The sequence below is a fragment of the Adiantum capillus-veneris genome, chromosome 26 (assembly GCF_014529385.1).
Source record: "Adiantum capillus-veneris isolate H3 chromosome 26, ASM1452938v2, whole genome shotgun sequence".
Taxonomy (NCBI): Eukaryota; Viridiplantae; Streptophyta; class Polypodiopsida; order Polypodiales; family Pteridaceae; genus Adiantum; species Adiantum capillus-veneris.
This window is the reverse complement of record NC_140956.1, coordinates 116,652,971-116,675,756: the sequence shown is the minus strand read 5'-3', so window position 1 is coordinate 116,675,756 and position 22,786 is coordinate 116,652,971. Positions and strand designations below refer to the sequence as shown.

Genomic DNA, 22,786 nt, shown 5'->3' with positions numbered 1-22,786 from the left:
ATCTTCACCCTCTTCATATGAGCAGGAAACTTAAGAGTGGATAAATAATGAGCACTGTGGTGGCACCACTCTGGTGAAAGTTCAGATCTACAATAGAAGCATTGGGTGTCCATCTGGTCAAGAGGTAATACATTAGCTTTCGCAAAGCAAGAGGTTTGGATTTCAACTCATAGTCAGAGTCTTGTAGCTCAACAATCCATCTTATAACATATACCAGAGGATCAACCATCTTAAAGAATCTTTTGACACATATTGATAGTGTGTTGAATGAAAAAATAGAATATTTTGGCACATTTTGATAGTGTGTTGAATGAAAAGATATGCGCAGAACTTCATAGCACTCGCAACAATTTAAAGACATGCTCTTTCTACCTAAGTTGAGCAAATCTTAGCATCGTTAAGATTGGGGCTATTTTACGCAACAGCCTGAAGCTTGTTTTCGTATGTTCAGCAGTGTATGATGAAATATATTTTACAAAAGCAAAAAGAGAACAAGTTTGGAACACACTTTGGGACGCCCAGAGAGTGAAAGATAGGCATGTCCTTGGTCCTAGCCAAGGAACTCAATGTCAGCCCTTGAGCATAGTGGTCTCGTACGGTCCCGTACGTTTTGTACACGTACGATGATGTGCGGTACTAAACGAACTAAAAAATATTAAGATGTACGATGACGTTACGTACGTTCAAAATAAAAAAACAAAGAATTCTTACGTCTAAGGCTCAGGCCCTTGGGTTTAAACTTTACACTTAAAAGAAACTTGACATTATGAGATCTTCAATGGGAGCTTGAGAGGGAGAGACCCAATGGAGAGAAGATGGAGAGGCAAGACTCTAGTCTCTAGAGCTTGTCACTTGAGAGCTAGAACATGGGAGCATTGAGCATTGAGAGCATTGAGAGCAATGAGCATTGAGAGCTTGGAAGTGTTGGAGAACAAGATGGAGAGGCATTGCTTAAATAGGAAGAGGCTAGAGCATGAGAGAGAGAGAGCTGGGCTGTTCAATGTAATCCATTCACAATTGTGAATTTTGCACACCAAAAAAAAAAAAAAAATAAAAAAAAAAACAAAAAAAAAAAACCGTACAAAACGTACGGGACGGTACGTGACCCGCAGTACGGAACGAGACGTTCCGTACGTCGTACGAAAACTACCCTGCCCCTGAGTGAATGAACTGCTCATATGTAGGCCCTAAGAACTGAACCACTCGACTCAGTGGGTGGTCATACCTATTACCATTAGCCACTATCCAAGCCCTTAACTGAGCTGAAGCGGGTATAACCCCTATACAATTAATGAGACAGTGCCATTAGGCTCACAACCACTATGGCTGTCAAGTTCTGTCCCAACTTTCTTCACGTCTCAAGCTTTTGGAGCCCTTCTTACTTACTTCTGTGAACCAACTGGACAAAGTTTCAAGTAGCTAATTGTAGGATAAAATTTTTACTAGATGCATTTTAATTTTTCTAGAATGAATTCTCAAACTGGTTTGTTTGCTTTTGAATGGCAGGCATACTGCATCTAAATATTTATATTGCAGGATTTGGTGTATTAACTAGATTCACTTTTCAACTGTATCAGCATCAACTTTTATTTCTGTTAGCAAGAACGCAGTTGTTTGCTAGGTTCTTCTTTCATGCTTTTTCTGATTTTGCAGGAGGTGCTCTTTGAGGATTACCGTATTTCGAGTCAAAATGAGGACAGGATTGCCTTCACAATAGATCTAGCTTTGCTGGCAAGAGCACTAAGAAGTAGTATCAGTATGGATGGAGACAAACTGCAAGTAAAACTTGTAAAGAAGAGAGCTGTGGCTGTGGAAAGAGCAATGCCATACCTCAGCTTTGAGAGCATGGTTTGTAAAATGATTTCATACGTTATGATAGTATATTGATTGGAGTATCTTCTCATGTTCAAGAATGTTGCAATATCAGGATTAAGAGGGAAGCCATGCTGCTTTGTGAACTATAAACTTTATGATGAAAGCAGCTTGTGCTTGTGTTTGCTGGTCACTCATGAAGTCTCTAAAATCGGTTGGAACATGTCCATAGATTAGGCATGATTGTAAGACAAGAAAAGCGATAGAGAACACAAGAATCATGTGTACATGTGTGTGTGTGTATTTTGAGAGAGAGAGAGAGAGAGAGAGAGAGAGAGAGAGAGAGAGAGAGAGAGAGAGAGAGAGAGAGAGAGAGAGAGAGAGAGAGAGAGAGAGAGAAATGAAATGTTATATTAACGTCTTCAAAAAGGCCAGAATGACCTATGAGACCAAACTGATACAAAAGTGGTGAATCTGTTACAAAGTCTAGGTACCTTAGTACTAAAGTACTAAGTGTGAAAAGTGTGAAAGTGTGAAAATAAATGTGAAAAACTAAATGCAAAGTATTAAATAAACTTCTTAGGAGCATTCTGGGTGTCTGGCTAGAATGCTTCTAATCCTTTGTTGTAGTCTCCTCCGGTGAATTGTGCTTCTGCATCTCGGTCGTGGTCGTCTCGATTTCCTAAGCTCAATCGCCCTGTCAATGAGGGTGCCTTTGGTATGGATGTGGGTACTCCTTTGTGCTGGCTGCTGGTCTCTTGCTTCTCCTTCCCCTCCTGCTTCTCTCAATCCGAAGAAATCTGTGATCTGCCTCTGAGGCTGTAGTGCTCTTTGTCTTCTCATTAGATTATCCCTGTGCCGATGTATTTCCAGTAGGTACAAGCCTAAGCATCTTTGATCTTGGTATTGCATGACTCTATCTAGAGGTCCAAAGCCTTCTTTAAATAGGCAATGGAAACGCCCACGTATCTCATAGTATACGGTGCAATGGCATATGTAGTGTAATTCTGTCTCCAGCTCCATTGCGCATAACTTGTAAATTCTGCTCTCAGGTGGGATTCCCCTAAATCTGCCAAATTCAATTTCCAGCTGGTGTGAGGATGTACGAATCTGACCAATAGCACATCTCAAACCATGAGACAGGTGGGTATCCATGTAGCTCGGGCGAATCACAAATCCATCTTCAGATAGCTGTAGGAAGTTTTCTTTGTGGTCGGCCATCTTCGTGCCCAATTCTTGTGTAGGGTCTACCCATGTCCTCTTAGTATCCAACTGTATAAGATCCTGACGGATGATTTTATTAATCTCCGTTCGTGTAATTGCCAGTGATGGAGCCTCAAGAGAGTATTGGTAGGGGGGTAATCTTTCCATACTGAACGCGTGTCTCTGAAACCACGAAGACAGTTGCGCATACCAGCATGATGTATCCCCTTTCATTGCTAGCTGTCGAGAGGATTCGAGGGCCAATCTAGTATAGCTTCAATTATTTGTATCCCACAAACCATGTATAAAGGACACTGATCTGGTAAGAGCTTCAATTTCTATCGGAGGGGTAGCTAGTTCCGCTCGGATAATCGCGTGTGGTACGGAGGCTTTGGCTCTAATCATTCGGGAAATCATAGATACCAAAGGTCTCTCCATTGGCTTCCAATTATCCTGATCCACAGATGGTCCCCAAATCTGGATCCCATAAAGCATAGCCGAAGCCACCACAGTATCAAAGAGCCAAAGTTTTGTTCGTGGTTCCTGAAATTGCACTTGTGAACACATCCTCTCCAACCCTCCCAAGGCCGCAGAGGCTCTGGACAATCTAGCCTCCGCTGCTTTCTTAAGAGTAAACTTCGGTCCTGCAAATACCACACCAAGGTATGTGTATGCATGTGTGTACTCTACTGTATCCTGACCATATGCAAATGTAGGTGCCGATCTCCTAACCCACTGCGGTGTGGTGTTAAACACCATAACTTTGGTTTTACCCAAATTCACCGACAGTTCGCTGTCCTCCGCGAATTTATGTAATGCATCTAACTGCCTCTGCATTCCCTCTGGTGATTCTGCTATCAATACAATATCATCTGCATACAACAACAAAGGGATCCATGACCCTGCAAGTTGAGCACCTCTGTCACCCTCTCTATCAATGTAATCTGATACCTCATCTATATACATACCAAATAAAGTAGGGGACACTGGGCATCCCTGCTTTACTCCAACGGTGGAATGAACAATGTCGGAATCCCCTTCTGGAGTACGTACGTAACCAGTTACTGACCCATATAAGGCCATGATCCCCCAGATAATCTCTTTGGGGACCCCTAACTCTTGCATTCTGCGCATCAATCTGGCCCTTGGTACTGTATCAAACGCTTTCCGAAAATCCACAAAGCAACAATACATTCTTCTCCTGCTTGCTCTTCCTTCTTCAATAATGGCTCTGAGCGTAAGAATATGATCTAGAGTGGAATAACCCCTCCTGAATCTAGCTTGTCCTGTTGCCCTTATGCCCTCATTCTCTGCCCATCTACTCAGTTTTTGTTCCAGAATGGATGCGTTCAGTCGGGTCAATGTGTGACCCACCATAATGGTACGGTAGTTCCCGGGTATCATAGGATCCCCTGACTTGAAAATAGGTACGATAGTAGATAATTTCCAAGATTCAGGTAATCCTTCACACATGACCCGATTAAACAGACGAGCAAGGACTTCTGAAAGTAGATCCCTTGCATGGATCAAATGTTCTGCTACTAGACCCTCATGATCATATGCTCTTCTTGTCTTCATCTTATCAATGGCTTTTTCCACCATTTCCGTAGTAAAGAAAGTACTAGTAGCAGGGCATGGCTCTAGCGGATCTGGTAGTGGAGGCTGTCCAGATACCATATATAATGATGTTACATATTGACCCCAAATCTCAGGAGAAGTAATTGTCGAAGGCGATGAGTGCTCGTGAAATAAACGCCAGGCCTCATGTGAGTCCTGACTCAAGAAGAGCTGATATAAATCCTTCTCCAGTTTGGCTAAAAATGCCCTTTTCTTGCGACGTACTATACGCCGAAGAGCAATCCGAGACTGCTTATATGTGATGATCCCAAGTGTAAGCTCTTTCTGGACCTGGGTTCTCGTCTCTCTACATTCCTCGTCGTACCAATTGTTCTGAGGCATGTTCCCAGATCCTCTCTTCTGATCAGGCTGAGTATGTGGGTATGCCTCTTGTGCTGCTCCATGTAGTATCTCTGTTAGCTGAGAAGTGATCTCCTCTACAGTATATACTGGCTCGGCTGCCCACATCCTATTATAGATCTGTTCCACATAGACTGAATCAGTCTCTGGTGTGAAAGTATATCTTGTGTGCGTCTTCGTCCTTGGTACTTGAGAGGCATTGTATTGGAAGGAGATTGATAAGGTCAAGAGAGCATGATCCACTGCAATCCCAACAGGTTTGGGTCCCACCTTAAAGTCCTCGATACTAGAAATATAGCTTGGTGAAGTCATGACATCATCCATTGTGCTGGCCCCATGCCTGTGCGGGAAGCATGTGAATCCCCCAGATAAAGGGAAATTCTCTAGACCATTAAGTATGGCCAAACCATGTGTAGTTTCCATCTCCATGAGATGTCTCCCGTATTCAGTGTGTTCTTTATCCTGTGAGTTTCTAGTAAGCCCCTCCCGTGATAAATCCACTTCTCTGAGCATTTCCTCAGAAGTATCATAGAATACTGCTTGAGAGTTGGCCGTTCTGGCATTGAAGTCTCCTAAGAGGACAATGTCTCCTTCTCTAGAGAACTCCCATATGTCATTATTCAATGTGGAGAAAGGGGACTGTCCTTTAGGTGAGGAGTAGACTGATGTACTTGGAGGAAAGTAGAATATAGCGATATATAGAAATCTACCTGTCTCGGCTTTCATTCTCACCCACATATACCTTGCTTGTTCATCTTTCCTGATAATCTGTAGTAGTGGTTTCAGCTCCTCTTTAAATAAGACTGCTACTCCTGAACCCCGGCTACCTCGTAGAGATCTCTTGTCTAGCTAGAGAGAGAGAGAGAGAGAGAGAGAGAGAGAGAGAGAGAGAGAGAGAGAGAGAGAGAGAGAGAGAGAGAGAGAGAGAGAGAGAGAGAGAGAGAATCTGTAGTAGTGGTTTCAGCTCCTCTTTAAATAAGACTGCTACTCCTGAACCCCGGCTACCTCGTAGAGATCTCTTGTCTAGCTAGAGAGAGAGAGAGAGAGAGAGAGAGAGAGAGAGAGAGAGAGAGAGAGAGAGAGAGAGAGAGAGAGAGGGGGGGGGGTGGTGGGCGCTGGACGCAGCGGATTGATTTTCCACTGTGACGAACGGCTCCCCACCTTAAGCAACCACCATACTTTGGACTACGGTGGCCACTTAAGGTTTATAGAACCGCATGTGCTCTACTTGGCCACCTTCACCACATGTCTGTTCCCCTCTTATGTCACTCGCGTTGCTTGTGATGGTTTCTTTCCTTACATTTAGTTTGTTGTTCTTACGCAAGTAATTTTCTTTGTTTCTCCTGGTTTCGTTTGTTTAGCTTGCTTGCTTGTATGTTCCTTATTTCTTTTGTGTGTGATGCTTGTGCTTGGATCTGCATGTGCTTGGGGTGAGTGTGTTCTGTATGATTGCTTGTGGTTAAGGTGTGTGCACGTGCATGTTTGCATGTTTAGCTTGTTTATTGCTTGTTCTTTTTTTGTTTTTCCTCTTGATTGATGGGTGATTTAGGTTTGAAATTGGTTTGATGGGTGTGTTGGGCAGTTTCCGCCTCGGCTTTAGCTTTTGCTTGCAGGTTGAAGAATGTCATAGCCCTGTTGATCATTGCTAGGAATGGCTAGAGGCTCTCTCTCTCTCTCTCTCTCTTGCAGCGCATGGGCATCCCGGAACCTATGCACACAGGTGCTTGGAGAGTAGGAAAGAAGGGAGTGGATGAGAAGGGAAACGTCAAAGAGAAAGCACTTATTTTGCGTTTCCCGAGTTTGGAAACAAGAAAGGAATTCCTGAAGAAGAGACCAACACTTAAGAAAACTGGAATATTTATGGGGGATGACCTTACTTTAGCACAAATAGCACATATGCAAGAGTTGATGCCAGAGATCAAGGCAACAAGGGAGAAGGGAAAAATTGCCTTTTATAGAGGAGGGAAAGTAGTGGTTTTGGAAAAACACACAGCATGACGGTGCGAGACATATGGGACCACACTCCGGATGGCGGCATGGAATTGTAATGGATCATATAGGCCGGATGTGGGTGCCTTTGAAGATAGCTTCAGAGATACAGACATTGTCTTTTACTCAGAGACACATCAAAAATCTGGACAGTTGATGCCAAGTGTGACTGGCTATTTATGGGAGACAGCTTGTCGGCCAGACGCTAGATCCCAGCATGGAAGTCGAGGTTCAGGAGGGGTAGCAGTCTTATTCAAGGAAGAGTTGCAGCCGCTATTACAGATTGTCCGGAGAGATGACCAGGCGAGATACATGTGGGTGAGACTGAGAGCTGAGACAGGCAGATTCTTATACATTGCTATATGTTACTTTCCCCCTAGCACATCAGTCTATACCTCACCTAGAGGGCAATCCCCTTTCTCTATACTTGATGATGACATATGGGAGTTCTCTAGAGATGGAGATATCATTCTCTTTGGAGACTTTAATGCCAGGACGGCCAACTCCCAAACGGTATTTTATGATACCTCGGAGGAGATGCTTAGAGAGATGGATATATCGGAGATGGGACTTGACAGACACTCACAAGATAAAGAGCACACAGAGTATGGGAGATATCTCATGGAGATGACAACTATGCATGGTCTGGCCATACTTAATGGTCTAGAGATTTTTCCTTCGTCTGGGGGATTCACATGCTTTCCACACAGACATGGGGCCAGTACAATGGACTATGTCATGACTTCACCGAGCTTCATCTCTCATATTCAAGATCTCAGTGTGGGCCCTAGGCCTGTTGGAGTAGCAGTGGACCATGCTCTCCTGACTTTTTCAGTCTCTTTCCAGTATAGTGTCTCTCAGACACCATGGAGGATTGCACACACACGGTATACTTTTACACCTGAGACGAATTCAGTTTATGTGGAAGAGATTTACAGACGGATGGGGGCAGCCGAGCCTGTATATACAGTGGAGGAGATCACCACTTTATTGACGGAGATCTTGCATGGGGCAGCAGCAGAGGCATACCCACACACTCAACCAGATCAGACGTTCTGGGAACATGCCTCAGAATAGTTGGTATGATGAGGAGTGCAGAGAGATGAGAGTTCAGATTCAGAGCGAGGTTATACTTGGAGTCATTTCATATAGACAGTCTCGGATTGCCCTTCGGCGTTTAGTGCGACGGAAGAAGCGGGCCTTTTTAGCCCAGATGGAACGTGATTTGTATCAGCTCTTTTTGAGCCGAGATTCAAGTGAGGCCTGGCGTCTCTTCCATGAGCACTCACCTCCTCCAGTGATTACCTCTCCCGAGATTTGGGGTCAATATGCAACATCATTATATACAGTACCTGGGCAACCACCATTACCAGACTCTCTAGAGCCATGTCCAGCCACTAGTACCTTCTTTACCACTGAGATGGTGAAGAACGCCATTGACAAGATGAGAACTAGGAGAGCATATGATCATGATGGTTTGGTGGCAGAGCACTTGATACATGCTAGAGATTTACTGTCAGAGGTTCTTGCGCGGTTGTTTAACCGTGTCATGTGTGAGGGACTACCCGAGTCCTGGAGATTATCTACTATTGTACCTCTTTTCAAGGCAGGGGACCCCACGGTACCAGGGAACTACCGTACTATTATGATAGGGCACACATTGGCACGGCTGTATGCATCCATTCTTGAACAGCAACTGAGTAAATGGGCAGAAAATGAGGGCATACGAGCAGCAGGGCAGGCTGGATTCAGGAGGGGTTTCTCCACTTTGGACCATATTCTTACACTCAGAGCCATTATTGAGGAGGGTCGGGCACATGGGAGACGGATGTATTGTTGCTTTGTGGACTTCCGCAAGGCATTTGACACAGTGCCGAGGGCCAGATTGATGCACAGGCTACTGAAGTTGGGAGTACCCACAGAGATCATATGGGGGATCATGGCTTTATACGGCTCAGTGACTGGCCAGGTACGCACTCCTGAGGGGATTTCTGACATTGTTCATTCCACTATTGGAGTGAAACAGGGGTGTCCTTTGTCCCCTACACTTTTTGGTATATATGTAGATGAGGTCTCTGACTACATTGACAGAGAGGGTGACAGAGGCGCTCAGCTGGCAGGGACATGGATCCCTTTATTATTATATGCTGATGATATTGTGTTAATGTCAGAGTCGCCAGAGGGCATGCAAAGACATTTGGATGCATTGCACAACTTTGCAGAGGATAGTGGATATAAGCCAAGGCATCTCTGGTCCTGATACCTCATGACTCTATCTAGGGGTCCAAAACCCTCCTTGAATAAGAAATGGAAGCGCCCTCGTATCTCATAATACACAGTGCAATGGCATATGTAGTGTAGCTCTGTCTCTGGCTCTCTGCCGCATAGTTGACATATCCTAGACTCTGGTGGTATCCCTCTGAATCTACCCGTCTCAATCTCCAGCTGGTGTGAGGATGTGCGAATCTGACCAATAGCACATCGCAGACCATGAGATAAATGAGTGTCCATGTAGTTCGGATGAGTCACAAACCTACATAGAGACAGTCTGTTGGGGAGACATGGAGTACGACAGTCGCAGAGACAGATCACAGATTTCTTTGGATCGAGGGAGCCAAGAGACCAACCACCAGCACAGGGTTGTACCCGCATTCATACCAGAGGCACCCTCATTGACAGGGCGATTGAGCTCGGGAGATCGAGACGACCACGACCGAGACATAGGAGCACACTACATCGACGGAGACTCCAGCAGAGGATCAGAGGCATTCTAGCACGACACCCAGATTGTCATTGAGGGCCTATTCTACATTTTCACATTTCACATTTCACACTTTATTTCAGTTTTCATTTTTACTTTCAGTACTTTTTGTACTTGTACTTCAGACATTGTATTAGATTCACCACTTTGTATCTGATGGTCTCATAGGTCATTTTGGCCTTTTGAAGACGTTAATATATCATTTCATTTCATTTCATTTCATTTCTCTCTCTCTCTCTCTCTCTCTCTCTCTCTCTCTCTCTCTCTTTCACAATTTTGTAACAATTTGGTCTCATAGGTCATTTTGGCCTTTTGAAGACGTTAATATAACATTTTATTTCATCTCTCTCTCTCTCTCTCTCTCTCTCTCTCTCAGAGTCTTCTTGTAGTGGTGATGTCTCTTCTGGTGGGATGCGCTGTTGTCACCTGCACATCTAACCTTATGTGCATGTGGACAAGCTGTACTTACTTCTAGGGTTTAGGTCAGCCTAAAGAGTGTTTTGGCACCTTTGTGAGCCTGTATGCAGGACGTGCATGTCGAGGCACTTAGAGTAGTTGCATACCCTCTGATTGCACAACCCATTAGCATTAGCATCAATACCTTGCATCAAGCATAGGCATTTTCACCAAACAAAACCTTTTTCCCCAATTGCACGTGAACAACCTCTTAACATGCAATTTTATTATTAAGTGACTTTTCAATTTCCAATCGTGTGGGCATCAGGGAGACTGCTCGACCCAGTTCTTGGCACCTATATAAGGAGGCCTTGGGCGCTAGAGAAAGGCAGAAGATGCAGGAGAGCAGTAGCACCAAGCAGCACCTGCAGCCCAAGCAGGTCTCCTAGTGTTTTCTCAGCAATACCCAACGTTTTGTCATCAGATAGATCAGCCTTTTCAGCAGCAGCAGCGTTTTTGCTTTTCCCTCGGCATCCTGCAACAGATCCACAACGGACAGCCATGTCCTCGTTGCGGTCGCCCTTCCCATCGCAGCCACATCAGCGTTTTCAGTTTTCAGCCCTCAGCTCAGCGAGCGTTTTTCAGTTTGCAGTCATCATCGTCGTTGACGACAGTAGATCAGCCTGTAGCCTCGCCGCATCAGCTGTACCCCATCAACATCTCTAGCGATTTCAGCCTCAAGCATCATTAGCATTTTCAGATTTCAGCCCATTAGCCTCGTCGTTGTCATCGTTGTCATCATCATCGTCATCGTCAAGCATCTCAGCATTTAGAACCAATGTACCAGACTTTGTGCAATCTAAAGCAAATACCTCTCTAGCAATAGAGAGAGGGGGCCCTTGGAGGGGGGTTTGGGACCCCATCTGGTGTCGATCTTCTCTCTCTCTCTCTCTCTCTCTCACAATACCTTCTCTCACAATTTCACTCTCTTTTGTTTTGGTCATTGTACAATCTCTCATAAGGTAGAAAGGGGGGCTCTCTCTCCCCTTCAGTAAAAGGAACCTTGAGCACACACTGATCACTCATCCTGAGCATACACCATCATTCACTTCCGCTGCACATTTTGGTAGTGTTCGGTATCATCACTCACGGAAAGAAGCACAAATTTTTTTTGCTTGTTGAGGTTGCACATAACCCAAGACCACTTGGACGTGTCGATCCCTAATTTGTATTTTTGAAGAGTGGCAGGTAATCCAGGAAAGAAGGGCTTATTTAGCCTCCCCTCGTTCCTCTTTTTCACTCATTGAGAGCGGACCTTGCACTTAGTGGCATGCCAATCGACGTGAGGTGGGATAAAGCAACCTTGGTGTGAGCGCGAGGCCGCCAAGGGGTGCACCCGCAGGAAGGGGTTGAGCTTGGGTAAGAGAAAAGCTCTTAAACACAGATTGCAAGCCAAGAACCCAAGTACCCAAGAACCCCCGAGTATCCAATTACCCAAGAACCCCAAGAACCCTAGTACCCAAGTACCCAAGAACCAAAGTACCCTGAGTACCCAAGTACTCAGTGCATGGCCATCACCAGAAGCGGAATGGATACTTTGCGTGAAGGTGATGAGAGTGGAGTTGGAAGAGAAGAAGTCCCTACACCAGGAGGATTGTTTCTCGATCCTCCCCCATCCCCATCTACGCCATGTATTCCACCAAGCCCTATGGAAACTTTGATCAAGTCGATGATGGAGATGATGCTATAACAAGAGGCTTAGCGTGCTGCCATGGATAAGGATTGTGAAGAAAGGACAGATATGGAGCTTGAGCGTGAGCAAGCACACGAAGCTTAACGCATAGCGGCTGAAGAAAGAAGGGCAGCTATGGAGCTGGAGCGTGAGCAAGCATGCAAGGCTCAACGCATAGCGGCCGAAGAAAAGCGAGCGGCTATGGGATTAGAGCGAGAGGCGCAAAGGGACCAACGCATGCAGGAGTTGGTCCTACATGTACTCTCCACGAAGAGCGAGCCACTCAAGGAGGCCTGCAAGTCATCACGTAGCACAGGTAGAGACGAAGATTCCAACAATCCAGTCACTGAGAAGTTGACATTCAGTAAGTATGATGGTAAGATGGATGCTTTTGTGATTCATTCTTGGTTGCATCAATTTAATGCTTACTTTACGACTAACAAGAAAACTAGCAACAATAAAGTTTTGATTGCTGCCATGTATCTAGCGGGTGATGCCATTAATTGGTGTCAAGCTTGGCAGGAGTCACAGTTTGCCGAGCATCTTGAGTATGCCGAGGATGGTGTACCCCTCTCTCTCAGTTGGATTGACTTCCAAGACAAGCTCAAGACTCGTTTTATGCCACCGCAGTACCTTGATCGGTTAAAAGAAGATTGGCGTGGTCTTAAGCAAAATGGCACTCCTGATATGTCTTTTTTTAATGGTGTGTTGTAGATTGGCGTTCAATTGTGCAAATCTGATACAAAACGAAAAGAGGTTTTCCTTTTTGGGTTGGATGAGTAGGTCAAATTTGATGTACAAGTCTTCAACCCTACCGACTACAATGCCGTAGCGGCGATAGCTCTCGCCCAAGAAATGAAGCACAACAAAGATAAGCCTAGTCGTCTCAAAGTATCTCGTAGAACCCTCAGACCCAACAAAACGGTGTGAGCGGGATAAAAACACACACAGCGCCTCTATAACGACCCGACACACACTCTTGGGAAGATACACACACACACTATGGGGCACCACTCGGCTTACACAACACACCTGGCCGAGACAGGGAACACACCTCTGGAGTGAGAGGAGAGAGACTATCCACTTGCCCACTCCACACAGACACACACACACACACACACCCAAAAAACTCAGCTCAAAAGAGGAGAATTTTTGATGTTTAGATACAAATGAGCTTGGGCCAACACCAATGGGGCAAACAACTCACACAATATGGGTAAAAGATACCAGATACAATCACAAACTAGAGCAGAAACTTCGCTCATAGGAGAAACTTACACAGAAAAACAGCAGGAAAAGAGTGAGGAATTTGGCAAAATGGACAGCGCCATCGCGTCCGGAACGGCCCAAAACCCCAGTCTACAATGTCAAAGTGCTCAAATCCGACCTCGGATGAGCAGTTTACGACCAAAACAGGCTCCAAAATGAGCAAAAACACACCTGCGGCTGTTCCTCCTCTCTTCTCCACGTTTTTTCTGGTCTTCTCTCAGTTTTTTCAGTTCCCACACTTAGCTTTATTACTTGGGCACCCTTGGCCTTTTAGATGACCTCAAACGGACCCGAACAGGCCAAAAACTGACCTCGCAGTGCATAGTTGTCACCTTTTTGCATCATTCGCACACCTGGCACTCAGCTTTTTTCCAATAATGCATCTCGCCACCATGTGAAGTGGCCCCAAAAAGTGGTCCTAATGATGACCTTCATGCATAACTCTCACCAGAAAACACCCACGTTGTGTCCGTCCTCATCCGCGTGCAAATATTGACCTCGTTCGCCCTCCTGACGTCACTAAATGCCATCTGACGCACCTGCTGACCTCACATCGTCGGCCCGCGGATAGCTTCCTCGAGAAGTTTTACGCGCTACCAACTCCTCCTTATTGTAGAAAAAACACACTAGTATTGATAATAGTGAAAATCGCTGCACTATGTACATGCTGTCCTACCTGTACACATGTGGGCCCCACGTAACCACCTGGCTATGGAAATTGGGTAATCCTTTATTCGATGCACCATGCATGTGTATGTACATATGCGCAATCCCTTGCTCAAAAAAACTCCTGACATAATTTGCCCATCCCCTAGCCTGCTAGATCATTCATGATCAGCAGCAGCAAAGAGAGATATGAGACTCGCCGCATCACAGGTCTCCTCATCCTTCACCAACATTGCTTGCTCCACAGACAGCTCATCTTGCTCCACCATCATCAATCTAGCATGATACAATTTAAGACGCAATCCATTTACCCTTGACTTATGTAGAACACCATCCAGGTTAGCCAGCTGATATGTGCCATTTGGAAAACACTCCACTACCTTGAAAGGGCCTTCCCACTTAATTTGAAACTTCTTTTGGAAGGTGTTATCCAGCTTACTGTTGTAGCGCAAAACCAAGTCATGTTTCTTGATACCCTTACTTTTAACCTTTTCATTTATCTTTGCCAAAGCCCTATCTTGCATCTGCCCATAATGTTCCAATGCACTCATCCTATCCAACTGAACCTCTTGTAGTTGTAAGAGCCTCTCTTCGAATGCATCACTAGGCGGCCCAAGCAACTTCTCTAACATTTTGACCGCAGGCAACTCTACTTCCACAGGCAATAGTGCTTCCTTTCCATACACCAAATGAAATGGAGTAAACCCTGTACCTGTCTTCACTGAAGTACGGTAAGCCCATAATGCACTAGGCAATTCCAAATCCCAATTCTTTCCTTGGTGCTCTATCACTTTAGAAAGAATTTGTACCAACTCACCATTGAATCTTTCATTTAAGCCATTACACTGTGGGTAATAAGGAGTGGTATGCTGGTGCCTAATCTTCATCTTTGTGCATAAGAAGTCTAGCAGTTTAGCTCTAAATCCTGGCCCCTTATCTGAAAGTAGCTCTAATGGCACCCCAAACTTGCAACATATTTCATCATACACAAATTTTGCCACATCCTTTGCAGTGATCTGTTTTACTGCTATAGCCTCTGCCCATCTAGAGAGATAGTCCACTGCCGTCAAGATATAGCTTTTGCCCCTGCTTGTGATAGGTAACGGGCCTATTGCATCAATCCCCCACTTTTCAAACACATCAAATGCCATAATGGTTTTTCGTAGCTCTGGCTTCAACACTCTCTTCCCAAATGTTTGACACCTATTGCAAGACCTACACCAATGGTGAACATCCTTGTGCAAACTAGGCCATACATACCCCTCTTGCAAAATCTTATGCAAGGTGATCTTTAGAGCAAAATGGCCACCACATGCGCCTTCATGATTCTCTTCCAACACTCTGTAAAGCTCCTCCCGCCAAGGTACACGCCTCAACACGAGATCAGCCCCTTTCATGTATAAGACATCACCAATCAATTTGTACCTGTATGCTCTACGCACAAAGCCATACTTCTTAGACTTCTGAATCTCCTTTGGAATGATTCCTGTTAGCAAAAACTCCTCTTCTTGAGCCAAACTTTCTCGGCCATGATAAAGAGGTAAAGTGGTCCTCAACACAAATAGCTCCCCAATCATGCCTTGAGCTGCTTCATGTGCCTCTCCATTTAGAGCACGTTCAATGTGTCTGATGATCCATGCTTCGAACTTTTTTAACAGGCCTTTAATTCTGAAGCACATTTCCTTCAATGAGGTGTTCTTGCTCTTCCACACACCCAGCACTTGCTTCACCACTAACAAGGCATCACCTTTTATGCTCAACCTTCGAACCCCATGCTTCAAACAAATGTGTAATCCGGCTTCCAATGTAGCATATTCAGCCTCATTGTTACTATGCGCATCCAATTTGAACCCTCTCTTGCATACTAGCTTCCCCTCTGGATCATAAAGTGCTATACCCCCTGAAGCTGCATCGTGGCTCTTTCTGTATGAACCATCAAAGAACAACACATGTGCATTGCTGATCTGTGGCACTTCTTCAACTACCTTTCTCACCACCTCTTCCTTAACAATAAGGGGATTCTCCTTGTAGGTCAACAAATCAGCTAGGGTAGCCCTTGTACTATCTTCCACTAGAAAAGAGAACTCAAACTCTTGCAGCTCAATTACCCATTTCTTCATCACATTTGACATGTTAGTACCATTAATTAACTGTGGCAAAAAGGCATAACTCGTCAAGAAAACAAAAGGCCGTGGTAGCAAGTAATGACGAAATCGTTGACAAGCAAATATTACACTGGCCATCACTAGCTCTACTTCCGATAACTTTCTCTCCGCTACCAACTTCACTCGGCTTGCACAATACACTGGCCTCATATAATGGCTGCCCTTCCCCTTTTGCAATAGCATAGCTCCAATGGCATCATCCCCTACTGATGGATTTTCATAAAAAACTTTCTCCCAATCAGGAGCCTGCATGGCTAACAACCCCCCTAACACCTCTTTCACCTCTTGAAACACTTCTTCACACTTGTCATCCCATTGCAATGGATCATGCTTTGCCACTTGCTGTAATGGATAAAGAAGCTGCGAAGACAATGGAATAAACCGTGCCATGTACTTCACTTTGTATATAAAGGTTGCCAATTGCTTCGTACTCGTAGGTGATGGAAGAAGAATAATAGACTTAACCTTGTCTGGATCAGCCTCAATGCCATTTTTTGACACCATGTGGCCCAATAACTTCACCCTTGGCTGTGCTAGATGACATTTCTTTGGATTTAGTTGTCCTCCACATTCATCATATCGAGCCAATACCATCTGTAGCTTCTCATGGTGTTCAGCCCTATTGCTATAAACACAGAAGTCATCCATAAAAGCTTTAACACAACTACCAATGAATGGTTCCAACACCCAATTCGCTCTCTCTTGATAGAAAGATGGTCCATTTGACAACCCAAACGGCAGCACTGTGTAGCAATAGCAGCCCCATGGCGTAATGAAAGTTGTCTTTGTGCGGTCTTTAAGAGCAATCTTCAATTGAAAATAGCCTGAAAAACCATCACACACACTGTACCTCTCATAACCTGCCACTGAATCTAAGATCTGATCGATGAATGGAAGAGGATATGGGTTCTTCTTAGTGGCTGCATTTAAGGGTTTAAAATCTACACAAATCCTCCACTTCCCATCCTTCTTTGGACTGACCACAACTGGACTCACCCATTCTGTGGTCTCCACTGGAACTATGAACCCTGCCTTCAATAACTTGTCCACCTCTACCCGCAAGGCTTCCATTTGCTCTTGACCCATCCTTCTTAGCCTTTGCCGCACTGGCTTAGCACCTTCTTTCAGCTCTATATGCATCTCTTCATCCTTGAACCCTCTGATCTCTTCATATGAAGTAATGAACAAATCAGGAAAACTAGCCAGCATATGCAAAAATATATCCTTCTCCATAGCTGAGAGGTCTCCACTAATCATTTGCGTCATTAATTCCTGCTTCTTTGACAACTCAACCTTGGTTTGCATCAGCCCTTCAATCACTTCATAAGGCCCTTCACTTTCATCTTCAACCTCATTCGCAAATGCAACTAAACCAATCTCCTGGATTTCTTTGTCCATCAAAAGAAATGCAACATCAGCATCCTCATCACTGCTGGTAGTGCTATCACTGTCCTCATCTGTCACCGTGGAAGAGTCTTCATCACTAGACTCATCCTCATCTTCATAAAGCTCCTCTAATCGTTTCCTTGTGTCCATATTATAAAGCTTCTTGGTACTTGTCTTTCCATAGAGGTTAATCGTACCATGTCGCCAATCTTGAACAGCTCCCACTGCACGTAACCATGGTCTTCCCAGTATAATAGGATATGCTCCCAACCCTGCTGGCATCACATGAAAATCAACCACTGCCTTTGCATCATATGCCTCCACTTCTAAGCTCTTTACAACACCTAAGCATTTTACTTTTTGATGGTTTGCCAATCTGATCCGAAAACCTGACACCCCAGCCACTGTGAGACCCATCTTCTCAACGCATGAGTGTGTTATGACGCATATTTGGGCTCCGCCATCCACATAACCTTGTCCCAAATTTTTCCTTTTATGCCACACATCTACTATTGGACAAATGTCTGGTAGCTCGTCCATTGCCAACACCTTCACTGAACCTCTCTCTGGCTCTTTCTCCATTGGGTTAACCATCCTCTTCCACTGTCGCTTTAGCTTAGGCACCATCTCTATAAGCTGCCCAAAAGTAACATCTGCCTTCCTGCTCGTCAGATTCTCCTTCAAGTCATAGCTTAATTGCCCATCCCCTAGTGGAAAATCTGAAACATGAAACTTTCGACGAGCTCTCCTTTTCCTCTTGGCCTTGACATCCTCGCCTTCATGGCTCTTTCCTTTCTTCTTACTAGGACCTGGGGCACTTCTTCCTTCCTTATCCTCTGTGGTCCTCTTCCCAATAGGCATCACTAATGTATCCTCTAGCTTTGATGCCTTCTCCAAGGTGACTACACTTAGCACTTTTGTCTTTCCCTTTTCCTCCTGGGTCAGTCCACTGGTTCCTTCGTCTCCCTTAATTTCGATGCCATAATCATTTGACCTAGTTAGCACCTGTCTTGGCAATGGATACATGTCTCCCCCCATCCTTGGTGGCTTATCACATTGCGGGCTGATGTGACCCAACTCTCCACAATTATAACATGTGGGCGTCTGCCTCCAAAACCTACCATTGCTTTGTCCAACACCATTCCTAGGCCTTTCTTCACCTCCTGGCTGATTTGCAAACCTCCCTCGACTTTGATTATTTCCCACTTGACCTAGCATGTTTAGGCTGAGATTCTTCATCAAATCTACCATTTGCCTCATGTCTTGCCTTAGCCCATCATCTTGCACTGCTGTAGTGACCATTGCTGGCATAACCTGAGTAGTAACAGGAACCACTGGTTCATGATGAACCCCTGACATGCGCCCTTGTAAAGACTCTATAGGCTGAAATTCAGACCTCATTGGCAAAGACTCCACCCCTAACTGGCTCATTTTCCTCAGCTTCCACTCTTTGTTCCTTGCTACCTCTAGTGCATCCTCATATGTCCTAGGCTTCTTTAGCTCCACCCTCCAACGTATATTCTCCCAAAGACCAGCCAAGAACCTGTCCTTCTTCATCATGTCAGGCGGGGGTACTTGTGGTGCTAAAGCCTTGCACATTCGCTCCCATGCCAATGAAAACTTACGTATGTACGCATCTACTGGCTCACCTTCCTTCTGCACCAAACCTTGTACTTCTTGCCACACTTTGTCAGGATCTTCTATCTTCACAAACTCCACTTCCAATCCATGCCTTAGATTGTCCCAACTCAATCTTATAGGTGGATCTGCTGCACGCAACTCCTCTTCAAATGCTTTGGACCAAACTCGTGCATCACTCTTCAAACAAATTTGGAGAAGGTGTAACATTTGCGTAGGGTCATGAATCTGGTTGCTAATGCAGGCAACCTCCATCTTTTCCAAAAATTCTTCCACATCTTCATCACTTCTTCCATGAAACTCCGGATAAGAGAAAGCCATGGCTACCCAAGTTACAATGCTTTGAGAACCCCTTTGAACACATGTGCAAGAACCCAAAACTTTTGACTACCCAATCCCCAAAAACTTCAATGGAGCTCAACTTTAGATAAGGACAAACACATGCACATCAAATGAGTTTTCATAGTTGATCATCGGAATTAGAACAGGCAAAGGACATTCCAAGATCTCTTGTAATCTTCTTGACCCAAACATAAAGACTATGCGCTGCTGGAAAAAGATCTTCCTGGACACATGAACATTAATCTGAATCCTTTGAGTTAAATGAAAAGGAGTGAAATGAGGGCCATTTTGATCATCCATTAAAGCCAACCATGAAGCTCCCAAGAAGGCACACCTGACTTATCCTCTGATTTTTGCCCAAATTTCAGCAGCATAACAGCATAAATGGCTCAAAATACCAAAAAACCAGCCATCATAACTCGGGAAAATTTCGACAGAGTTTCCCCAAAAGTAGAGCAGTAGGAACCCAAAATATAGACTGTATATGTATGCATAAACTGTCAACAATAGAACCCGAGCATCAAGTAGGACTCACTAGTACATAGCCTATGGCGAGGTCACAAAAAGGGTGCTCCAGCTACCTGTATCACCGAAAGGATCTCCACATTTGAGAATCCCCCAGCTCAATAAAAACCTCACGCTATCGACCCTCACACGAAGGCTAATGCAAATCGCTTATAGTCAAGTCTCAGAAATGACTATCTTCCAGACCAAGTCTCAGAAATGGCTGGGACTGCCAAATACAACCAAGTATGGCTCCACAAATGCGTACAATGGCAGTTTCCACAAGTAACGTACAATCCATCAGACAATGCGCTCAAATAGGCGCCAAGTGATGCATTCCCACAACAACTGCAAGTGACATCACTGCTAGTATATCACTGTACTCCAGCTACCTGTACCTGTGTGAATCACCTGTACCTGTTCCTGTCCCTGTAACCTGTAACCTGTAACCTGTAACCTGTAATCTGCAACCTGCAACCTGTAATCCCGAAGCTCGAAGCAGAAGGTACTCGAAGAAGATCCTCCGTGGGGACGCCAAAAGAATGTGAGCGGGATAAAAACACACACAGCGCCTCTATAACGACCCGACACACACTCTTGGGAAGATACACACACACACTATGGGGCACCACTCGGCTTACACAACACCCCTGGCCGAGACAGGGAACACACCTCTGGAGTGAGAGGAGAGAGACTATCCACTTGCCCACTCCACATAGACACACACACACACACACACCCAAAAAACTCAGCTCAAAAGAGGAGAATTTCTGATGTTTAGATACAAATGAGCTTGGGCCAACACCAATGGGGCAAACAGCTCACACAATATGGGTAAAAGATACCAGATACAATCACAAACTAGAGCAGAAACTTCGCTCATAGGAGAAACTTACACAGAAAAACAGCAGGAAAAGAGTGAGGAATTTGGCAAAATGGACAGCGCCATCGCGCCCGGAACGGCCCAAAACCCCAGTCTACAATGTCAAAGTGCTCAAATCCGACCTCGGATGAGCAGTTTACGGCCAAAACAGGCTCCAAAATGAGCAAAAACACACCTGCGGCTGTTCCTCCTCTCTTCTCCACGTTTTTTCTGGTCTTCTCTCAGTTTTTTCAGTTCCCACACTTAGCTTTATTACTTGGGCACCCTTGGCCTTTTAGATGACCTCAAACGGACCCCGAACAGGCCAAAAACTGACCTCACAGTGCATAGTTGTCACCTTTTTGCATCATTCGCACACCTGGCACTCAGCTTTTTTCCAATAATGCATCTCGCCACCACGTGAAGTGGCCCCAAAAAGTGGTCCTAATGATGACCTTCGTGCATAACTCTCACCAGAAAACACCCACGTTGTGTCCGTCCTCATCCGCGTGCAAATATTGACCTTGTTCGCCCTCCTGACGCCACTAGATGCCATCTGACGCACCTGCTGACCTCACGTCGTCGGCCCGCGGATAGCTTCCTCGAGAAGTTTTACGCGCTACTAACTCCTCCTTATTGTAGAAAAAACACACTAGTATTGATAATAGTGAAAATCGCTGCACTATGTACATGCTGTCCTACCTGTACACATGTGGGCCCCACGTAACCACCTGGCTATGGAAATTGGGTAATCCTTTATTCGATGCACCATGCATGTGTATGTACATATGCGCAATCCCTTGCTCAAAAAAACTCCTGACAACGGTAAGAACAACGGGAAGAACAATGGTAAGCATAACGGTAATTCTTCTTCTTCTAAATCTTCCTCTACACCTAGAGCACAAAACTCTCACAATGAAAATAAAGGAAAGGCTAAAACTCAAGATAAACCTAAGTTGACACTTGAAGAAAAATCTGCTCAAGGAATCTTAGGAGGATGGTTAAATCTTAAAGAACGAATCGTTTATGAAAAGCAGGGAAGATGTTTCCAATGCCACACTAAGGGTCGTATGAAAAAAGATTGTCGTAAGAAAGCACCCACAAAAGCAACCACAGAACTCACATCTTCTGTCAGTGCCTTGATTAATCCAGATAATACACCACACGTTTCTGATGAGCACCTTGATGAATCTCTCTTTAAATGTTATGGTCAGCATGTTGTGGTCTTGTTTGACTTTGGTAGTATGCATGATGTGATTAGTGATTCTCTTGTAAAGAGGGCTCGCCAAGAAGCTACTCCAGTAGTTCCTATCGAGGTGTCTGGTTTCGCTCCCAGCATGCACTCTTTAATCACGCAAGAATGTCCCAGTGTGTTAGTCTATGTTCAACATGCATCTTTCCGCCGTAATTTGTTGTTTCTCCTCTCTCAGGATGTGATATGATTTTCGGCATTAAATGGTTTCGTGAGCATGATCTACAAATTAATTGGAAAGCAAGCACGCTCACTCTCTCACCGGCAGGTTCCTCTCCCATGGTCATCTGCGGTGAGCAGGGCCTCCATTCTTTACCTCTCATTTCTCATGTGCAAGCTAAACGTGAGTTACGACGAGGAGCTAAAGCGGCATCCATTTATGCCACTCAAGTAACGGAGGATCTCAAGACTCCAGAACGGTACTCAGGTTTGTTTAAGAAGTATGAGCATCTTGCAGGATGATCTTTCACCACGTCTCCCTCGCGAGCACCTGGAGGATCATTGTATTGAACTCATGGAAGGAGCACAGCCAGTTAGTAAGGCTTCCTACCGTCTGAACAAGTCTCAAGAAGCAGAGTTAGAGCGGCAACTCACCGAGTTAGTGGCCAGGGGTTTCATACGCCCTAGTGTAAGTCCTTTTGCTGCTCCTATTTTGTTTGTCCGCAAGATAGATGGGTCTTCTCGTTTGTGTGTAGATTACAGGGCAGTCAACAAGATGACCGTCAAGAACAAGTTTCCGATGTCTCACATTGAATATATCCTCAATAGGCTCAATGGCGCAAAGGTTTTTAGCAAAGTCGATCTTAAAAGTGGGTACCATCAAGTAAGGGTA

At 44.9% G+C, this 22,786-nt stretch overlaps 1 protein-coding gene across 2 annotated transcripts in view; it reads left to right on the top strand.

Annotated features, from left to right (window-relative positions):
• LOC147424047 (Hus1-like protein) overlaps positions 1–22,786 on the top strand; it is a 47,830-nt gene that overhangs the window by 14,805 nt on the left and 10,239 nt on the right. For both annotated transcript variants that reach the window (XR_015186543.1, XM_086501105.1), the window contains exon 3: positions 1,654–1,848. Coding sequence is in view for 1 of the 2 variants with exons in the window: in XM_086501105.1 (XP_086357231.1) it covers positions 1,654–1,848 (195 nt within the window). In the remaining variant the exon portion in view is untranslated. The remainder of the gene's footprint in view (positions 1–1,653; positions 1,849–22,786) is intronic.